General features: G+C 44.3%; 1 protein-coding gene across 1 annotated transcript; it reads left to right on the top strand.

The window, feature by feature from the left end:
* The first annotated feature begins 879 nt into the window (after positions 1-879).
* Positions 880-6,907, top strand: LOC132399043 (NHP2-like protein 1). The gene is made up of 3 exons (XM_059978950.1): positions 880-1,039; positions 3,652-3,772; positions 6,510-6,907. Exons 1-3 carry the CDS (start codon positions 1,037-1,039, stop codon positions 6,770-6,772), a joined length of 387 nt encoding a protein of 128 aa, XP_059834933.1. The 5' UTR covers positions 880-1,036; the 3' UTR covers positions 6,773-6,907.
* The last annotated feature ends 2,203 nt before the right edge of the window (positions 6,908-9,110 follow it).

Raw genomic sequence — 9,110 nt, 5'->3', positions numbered from 1 at the left:
GTTAAATGATGATCAACTCTTATTTCCTCTCCACTATATCCATAAAGTTTCATTAAAGCAGAAATCAGTTCACAATAGGACCTTTAGATGTCACATGACAGGTGTGGAGTGAAATCTCGGTGGACTGAAACACCAGCTCATTTCTCCCTTTGCTATTGCGGTTGCATTTACTGAACATTTCCAGCAAGATTTATTTTCAAGATGTTCAGCACCATGTTGTAGACATGGAACATTGTAGACAGATGGGCCTTGGCGTTTCAGGTACATGGTTCCCTAAGAGTGGAGTCCTAGCTAGACATGGTGGTAAACACAGAAGAATTTGCAGATACAGGAAATCCAGAGCAAAACATACAAAATACTGGAGGAACTCAGAGATCAGGCATCATTGGTGGAGGGAAATAAATAGTCAAAGAAGGGTTTTGGCAATTCTGGCCTTCATTTGTCAGGGTACTGAGTACAAAAGTTGGGAGGTCACAATGTTGTTGTACTAGGCACTGCTGAGATGCGTTCAGTTAGGCTCTGCTATAGGAAAGGTGTCATTAAACTGGAAAGAGTGCAGAAAAGATTGGCAAGGATGATGCCAGAACTTGAGGACTGAATTTTGAGGAGAGGTTGGACAAGTTAGAACCTGAATATGTATGTACTTGCGCATACAATCAGCTATCTTGTGATTTATTGTTTTTAATTATACTGGTGTTCTTTATCTGACTGCGTTTGTTTTGTGCTGTATCGGATCCGGAGTAACAATTATTTCGCTCTCTTTTCCACCTGAGGACTGGAAATGACATTGAACAATCTTGAACATGCCGATAAACCCGCCTTTGCCTGTAATGGATTCCGCCGAGCGGAGGGGGCGCTGTGGCTTACCGCCCTCTCACGTAAGGAAGTGACCTCTTATGCGAAGTGCCTATCGTTGGCGGATAGTTCCGTGATCAGAAGCGGGAGCAGCTCTTGTCCTCCGTGAAGCACCAGCTGAGGGGACGGTGGGGACATCGGTGGCAGCGATAACAGCACAGTGAATCGAACCGCTAAGACAATGGTGAGCGGGAGCAGGCCTTGAGGCGGGCACGGGAATCGGGGCCATCAAGGGCCGCAGGCTCGCGGTGACGCAGCCGCGTGTTGGGGCGGCCGCGGCCGGTACCTCCTCAGCGGCCTGGGATGGAGTGGGGGGAAGTGTCTGATTTTACCGGGTTTGCCCGGGCTTGGGCGGGGGGCGTTATGCTGGGGTGTTGTCCCTTGCGGGTCGGGTCAGTTCGGTTCGGAGGAATTGTCCCTGTCAGGTCGGGCCGGAGGCGCGCGTGCGCGGTGGTGTGTTGTCCCTACCCGGTCCGGGGGGGGGGGGTGAGATCAGTCACGTGGCAACTTGGAGGGGAAGCAAAACTCTTCCCTCCTCGAAACCCACCACCCACGGTAGCAGCCCCTCCTGCAGATGCTCCTTGCTCACGCTGTGACATCCTTGTATGTCCATAGCCCGGAAACAGGCCCTTCGGCCCAATTGTTCCATGCCGTCCAAGATCCGTTTGCTTCAAGACTTATAAACTTTTCTTATTAATATTACCAGGTTCAGGAACCCCTCAACCAACAGAAGTTCAAAGTAAATTTATACTCAAAGTACATACCCTGAGATTCATTTTCTCGTGGGCATACTCAATAAATCCAATAACCATAATAGATTTCATGCAAGACCACACCAACAGGGCAGACAACCAGTGTTCAAAAGACAGCAAACTCTGCAAATATAAAAGAGAAAAAAAAATGTCAAGATCCTGAGTCGAAGAGTCCTTGATAGTGAGTCCATAGGTTGTGGGGCAAGTGAAGTTATCCCCACTGGTTCAACGGGCTGACGGTTGAGGGGTAATAACTGAGTGAACCTGGTGGTGAGAGTCCTCAGGATCCTGTACCTCCTTCCTGATGGCAGCTGCAAGAAAAGAGCGTGTCCTGAGGTGGGGGGGGGGGGGGAAGGGGGTCTCTGGTGATAGATGCTGCTTTCCTGCAACAATGCTTAGTGTAGATGTGCTCAATGGCAGAAAAGACTTTACCCGTGATGTACTGGGCCGCATCCTCTAATTTCCATTCAAGGGTATTTGTGTTTCCATACCAGGCTGTAATGCAGCCAGTCAATACAGGCTTTTGAACTAGAGAAGATAACTCACCCCGACACTGAACTATTTCCACAACCTATTGACACACTTTCAAGAACTCTTCCTCTCTTGTTTTATATTTATTGCTTTTTATTTATTATTACTTATGTATTTGCACAGTTTGTCTTTTCTACATTGGTCGTCTGTCGTGCAGTTTTTCGTAGATTCTCTGGTGTATTTATCCATTTACTGTGAATGCCAGCAAGAAAATGAATCTCAAAGTAGCATAGGTTGACATATACATACTTTAGTAATGCATTTTCTTAGTGTGAAGAAAAGGAAGTTCCCTCTCATGCTCTTGATTTGCCAACCCAATGCAATTATACTATATCTTTTTTATACTTTTATACTCCATAAAGTCAAAAGAAAATGTCCTGTCCTATAATTCAGTCCCCCACATTCTGGCAATATTTGTAAATCTTTTCTGCACTCTTTCCAGTTCAGTATCATCTTTCCTATAGCAAAGCTGAACACAATTTCTCACGTAGCCCTCCATTTTTATATCATTTTTGTGCCCAAGTCTCTTAAATCTACCTCCACTTACTTTAAAATTGGCTGCTAGTATTACATTTTCCATCTTGGAAAAGGGATGCTAACGGTCAATAAATCACCTAGTACAGCTGCAACTCTGGTAATCACTGAGGAAGGCCAGTGCCCCTAAAACCGTCTACCTACAGCCCACTGCCCGCAGGTCCCTCTGTCACACAACTTCATTCACTCATTGCATAAATAGCTCTAAAATCGAAGATTTGTTTCTTTGTGAGCGAGCTCAATAAATCAATAGCATAACAATCGATGAAAGAACGCCCAACTTGGTACTCAACCAGAGTGCAGAAAACAACTGTATGAATACAAAAAGAAAGAAAATAATAAGTAATATCAAGAACTTGAGATGAAAAGTGCTTGACAGTGAGTCCGTTGGTTGTGGGAGCATTTCAGTGAAGGCAAGTGAGGTTAAGTGAAGTTATCACCTTTGGTTCAAGGTGGTTGAGAGGTAATAACTGTTCTTGAACCTGGTGGTGTGGGTCCTGAGGCTCTTGTACCACGTTCCTGATGGCACCACTCGACCCGGGTGGTGGTGGGGGTCCCTGGTGATGGATTCTGCTGCCCTGACACATCGCTCCATGTAGATGTGCTCAGTGGTGGGGAGGGCTTTACCCGTGATGTCCACTACTTCTGAGGATTTTCTGTTCAGGGGCATTGGTATTTCCACAACAGGCTGTCAGTCAGTTTACTCAATTGTGGATCATTTTCTGTCACTGAAAACCAAATCCAATTCTGAATAATCGCTGCTGTGAAGACAATGTTCATTTCATTCCCTTCTACACGTGTACTGAAGAATGGCGATGAACAATCTTGAAAACCTGCTGTGATTTTAAGGATGGGGTTATATGGAGTTTAGCTTGGTTCTGTGCAATGGAATTGTCACGTTATAAATTTTTAAAATACCTTTTTGTGAGGATGATTAAATGCTGGGCTTTCCAAATACAAACTGTTCTCTGTATTGCAGACAGAACAGGACGTCAACCCAAAGGCCTATCCCCTCGCTGACGCTCAGCTGACAAAGACCATCTTAGATCTTGTTCAGCAAGCAACTAACTACAAGCAGCTTCGCAAAGGAGCCAATGAAGGTACTTTTGCTTTCCGGAGTGTGATATTGGAGGGGAGGCAAGTGTCCACTGAGTTTAAGGTGTTCCTCTCTACAGTGTTTAATGGTAATTGGGAGGGAAAATGGGTTTAACACAGGTAAAGACGTCTGGGTGCCAATAAAGGGGCTCCACTGGAAATGTTGACTGTCATTTTCTGCAAGGATGTTGCCTGGATAAGGATACAGCATGGAACAGGCCCTTCTGCTCCAAGAGTGCACCACACAGCAACCTATAACCCTAGTCTAATCACAGGACAATTTACAATAACCGGTTGACCTGCTAACCCATGCATGTTTTGGAGTGTGGGAGGAAGCTCACGCACTCAGTGGGAAGAGTGTCCAAACTCCTACAGACAATGTTGGAATTGAACTCCGGGAACCTGAGGTGTAATCGTGTTGTGCTAACCACTGCACCGTCGTGGTGCCCCCTAGAGACTTGGAGTAATAGAGCAGTACAGAACGGAAACAGGCACGGGCATGCTAAACTGTAACTCTAAATAGCCCCATCGACCAAAGCCCTCCATACCTCTCCCATCCCTGTACTTCCAGTATGCTTAAATAAAGAAATGTTGAGATTGAACCTGCATCCACGACATCTGGCAGCTCATTACACACACCATCTTCTGAGTGAAGAGATTCCCCCTCGGGTTCCTCTTAAATATTTCATCCTTCACTCTTAACCCATGACCTCTAGATGTCTCACCCAGCCTCAGTGGAAAATGCCTGCTTGCATTTATCCTAACAATACCCTTCATAATTTTGTCTAACTCCAGGGAATAAAGTCCTGTCCCTGTAACTCAGATCATCACCTGTCTGTTTTTGCTCCAGATTCCTGCACCTTGCAGCCTCTCGTGTCTCTGAAGACATCTTTTAACATTTGCTCAGATAAAGAAAAGCTTTACTTTTCATTTGTACAATACATGGAAGTGTACTATGAAATAGATTGTCAAATCAGATTAGCAAAGATTGTGCTGAGGTCAGCTCACAAATGTCACCATCTCCTCTGTACCTACTCCCCAGCACCTTAAACCTGTGTCCTCTTGTGGCAACCATTTCAGCCCTGGGAAAAAGCCTCTGACTATCCACACGATCAATGCCTCTCATCATCATATATACATCTATCAGATCATCTCTCTTCCTCAGTCGCTCCAAGGAGAAAAGGCAGAGTTCACTCAACCTATTCTCATAAGGCACGCTCCCCAATCCAGGCAACATCCTTGGAAATCTCTACACCCTTTCTATGGTTTCCACATCCTTTCTGTAGTGAGACAACCAGAACTGAGCACAGTACTCCAAGTGGGGTCTGACCAGGGTCCTATATAGCTGCAACATTACCTCTCGGCTCCTAAATTCAATTCCACAATTGATGAAGGCCAATACACCGTACGCCTTCTTAACCACAGAATCAACCTGCGCAGCTGCTTTGAGCGTCCTATGGACTCGGACCCCAAGATCCCTTTGATCCTCTACACTGCCAAGAATCTTACCATTACTGTCTTAAAAAATACTATATTCTGCCATCATATTTGACCTACCAAAATGAACCACTTCACACTTAACTGGGTTGAACAACATCTGCCGCTTCTGAGCCCAGTTTTGCATCCTATCAATGTCCCACTGTAACCTCTGACAACCCTCCACACTTTCCACAACACCTCCAACCTTTGTCATCAGCAAACTTACTAACCCATCCATCCACTTCCTCATCCAGGACATTTATAAATATCATGAAGAGTAAGGGTCGCAGAGCAGATCCCTGAGGCACTCCACTGTTCACCAGCCTCCACGCAGAATATGACCCATCTACAACCACTCTTTGCCTTCTGCGGGCAAACCAGTTCCAGATCCACAAAGCAATGTCCCCTTGGATCCCATGCCTCATTTTCTCAATAAGCCTTGCAAGGGATAACTATCAAATGCCTTGCTGAAATCCATATACACTACCTCTACTGCTCTACCTTCAATGTGTTTAGTCACATCCTCAAAAAATTCAATCAGGCTCATAAGGCACGACCTGCCTTTGACAAAGCCATGCTGACTATTCCTAATCGTATTATGCCTCTCCAAATGTTCATAAATCCTGCCTCTCAGGATCTTCTCCATCAACTTACCAGCCACGGAAGTAAGACTCACTGGTCTATAATTTCCTGGGCTATCTCTACTCCCTTTCTTGAATAAGGGAACAACATATGCAACCCTCCAATCCTCTGGAATCTCTCCTGATGCAAAGATCATTGCCAGAGCCTCAGCAATCTCCTCCCTTGCCTCCCATAGGAGCCTAGGGTATGTCTCATCCAGTCCTGGTGACTTATTCAATTTGATGCTTTCCGAAAGCCCCAGCACATCCTCTTTCTTAATGTCTATATGCTCAAGTATTTCAATCTTAATATCTATAAGCTAAAGCAAGGGGTTTGTGGACTGCAGGTGATTTAACCGAATAGGTCTGAACCATGTCAGTGGGTCAGGTGGGTGTTCTGGTTCTGTACTCTAGGGAGTGGACACTTTGGTGTGGCAGCTGTGCCTCCCACAGTGGGAGATGGGACGGGGTGGTATGTGCAATCTGTCTCCCGTTTGGATGCAGATTCTGGAGAGGGGAGGAATCAGTGAACTCGGTGCTAGAAGAGATGGGCTACTGGAGAGGTTAGCATGGGGTGGGTGGGGAGAGACCACATATGAAGAGCTGCCCTTACCAGCATGCTACGGATTCATTTTCTTTGCAGCCACCAAGACACTGAACAGAGGAATCGCTGAGTTTATTGTGATGGCGGCAGATGCTGAGCCCCTGGAGATTATCCTTCATTTACCTCTTCTCTGTGAAGACAAGAACGTGCCTTACGTTTTTGTAAGGTCCAAGCAGGCTTTGGGGCGAGCTTGCGGAGTGTGTCGGCCCGTCATCGCATCTTCAGTCACCATAAAGGAAGGCTCACAGCTGAAGCCTCAGATTCAGTCTGTGCAACAGGCTGTGGAACGACTTCTGGTGTGAATTGCTAAAAGTTGGGTATTCAAAGCTGAACTGATTGTGGTGTCTGTCTCTAAACTGCTGTAGATTGTAGTGCTGAGATAATGTATGCATTTTTTATGTTCTTTTGTTTTCTTAAATAAAGTACTCATCAGAAGACTTGTACTCGTCTTTCAAAAACAGTGCGTTCTAGTTAATTTGTGACCAGTACATTTTGGCCCAATTGAGACCTATTAACTCAATTTTCATGGAAATGGTTAAAAAGGGATTTAAAAAAGGAATTTTAACTGAGTAATGAATTATGAATTTAAATAAAGTGGAGAACAAATTAAATCACTATATCACTACAGTACTGTAAAGTTGCATTAGTTCCCAATAGTTAAGTGGAGAAATTCATCCAGTGTTTGCTGCTGTCGTTTCATTGTAAATGAACAATAAGCCCAGGCACTTAGTGCAGAAATGGACTTATAAAGTTGAAATAACAATGATAAAAATGCTTTTTGAATCTGTCTTTCTGCCCACATGCTGTTTTAAGAACTGTTTGCTCTAAGCACATACAACTAACACTAGTTAGAAACTTACAATTAAGTGGTGTAGAGTCCTAAATAACAAGGAAATCCCAGTTATTTTCTGAATTAGTTTTTGTTCTTTGTTTTCTCCAATAAGTGGCTGCCTGGATTAAATGGGATCCACCATACTGCCTCTTGTGCAAAGTTTAGCCCTCTGGAGCCTGTACTATCATTCAACAAGATTGCACCGGATCAAAAATCAACCCATATCCTTATCCTCTACCCCATGATGTTCAACACTGGCTATACCAGTTGAACTGCTGCAGTGTTGATGGTGGGAGTCAAGTCCTGACATTAAAGCTGGCACTGCGCTAACCACTACACTACCATGGTGAGAACTGGTGGAGAGAGTGACTGTCTCAGAACATGAAACAACTGTTTATCTCTCCACAGATGCCACTTGACCTGTCACATCTCTAATGTTCTGGTTTTGTGTTTATTAGAATAGGATCTGCCAATGGCAAAATCCAAATACACATTTGGGTGCTAAGACCAGTCTTTCTTACATTCTAAAAACTCAGGCAGCATTTATGGGAAAAGGGTACAGTTGGTGTTCCAGGTCAGGACTGGAGAGAAAAAAAGAATAGATTTTATTAAGAAGTGGAAGAGGAGAGGGGTGAAAGAGATGCAGGGCTGGAGAAGGGGGGGGAGTCCAAAAGAGGACAGAAGCCCACGTTAGGAAAGGTCCTGTTATTCCTTTCTTACATCTCTGAACCAGACTCCTCTCTTCATGTCCCGTGACCACCCTCCTTATAATCACACCTAGAGTTTACAACGGGGTGGGGGGGTGGAAGAAATAATACCTCTTTTATCCACTCTTCCGGCTATGTTTATGCAGGGACTTGTTAAAACAGTGTTAGGATTCTGTCACTCAACAGGTAGTGAATTCCAGAGCACTCACCCCCACCCTTCCTCACTTACTAGTCTTTCAATTAAATTTCCTAGTTATAGTCACTTTATAGACCTCAATTTTATTTATTTCTAAATTCAGAGATACAGTACAGTAACAGGCCCCTCTGGTCTTATTGAGCCTGTTGTTTGTGGGAGGAAACCCACAGGGTCGCGGAGAACATACTCTAACAATGTTATACTGATGGCCCTCTTGAATATAATTGACCTTGTCCCAAAGAAAACTCCAGCTTACACAGGCAACTATAAATCTCCAGACCTTGCGATATACACCCCTTCACACACTAGTCAAGTTCAAGATTGTCATTCAAATGAAACCGTGTTCATCTTCAATCACCTTCAGCATGCTGGCTGCAAGTCACCGTCATGTTCCAGTTCTAATGCATTCACCTGGCTATTTTCTTACACACTTACCAAAGGCAGCGATTCCAAATGCTTCCTTACTTAACATTCCCAACTTCAGGGATTTGCAGATGTGCATCACACAGTTCCCCACTTCCTCTAGTAACCTACCATTTATAATACATAATTAATAATTCTGTTATCACTAAGTACAGTTGTTTAGCGAAATGTGCAAAGAATTGACACTTAAAAACAAGTTTAAATGGTGAGGTGAGAACAAATTAGTGTGTTATCATGCACTTTGATAGAAAGAATAAAGGTGTAAACTATTTTCTAAGTGGGAGTGAATTCAGAGAACAGATACAAAGGGAATGGGGAGGTGAAGAATTCCCGAAAGCTAACCTGCAGCTTGAGTCTGTGGTGAGAGGACTAGAATATAAAAGGAAGGATGTAATGTTGAGACTTTATAAGGTGTTGGTCAGACTGCGCTTGGAGTATCGTGAGCAGTTTTGGGACCTATATGTCACAAGATGTGCTGGCGT

Source organism: Hypanus sabinus, chromosome 9, assembly GCF_030144855.1.
Source record: "Hypanus sabinus isolate sHypSab1 chromosome 9, sHypSab1.hap1, whole genome shotgun sequence".
In the NCBI taxonomy this organism is placed as follows: domain Eukaryota; kingdom Metazoa; phylum Chordata; class Chondrichthyes; order Myliobatiformes; family Dasyatidae; genus Hypanus; species Hypanus sabinus.
This window is presented reverse-complemented; position numbering and strand designations above follow the sequence as displayed.

Bases quoted from the DNA above. Each gene is read 5' to 3' on its own strand.
- LOC132399043 (XM_059978950.1), top strand. The intron at 3,773-6,509 runs GTACTTTTGCTT...TTTTCTTTGCAG, and splicing joins TCGCAAAGGAGCCAATGAAG to CCACCAAGACACTGAACAGA.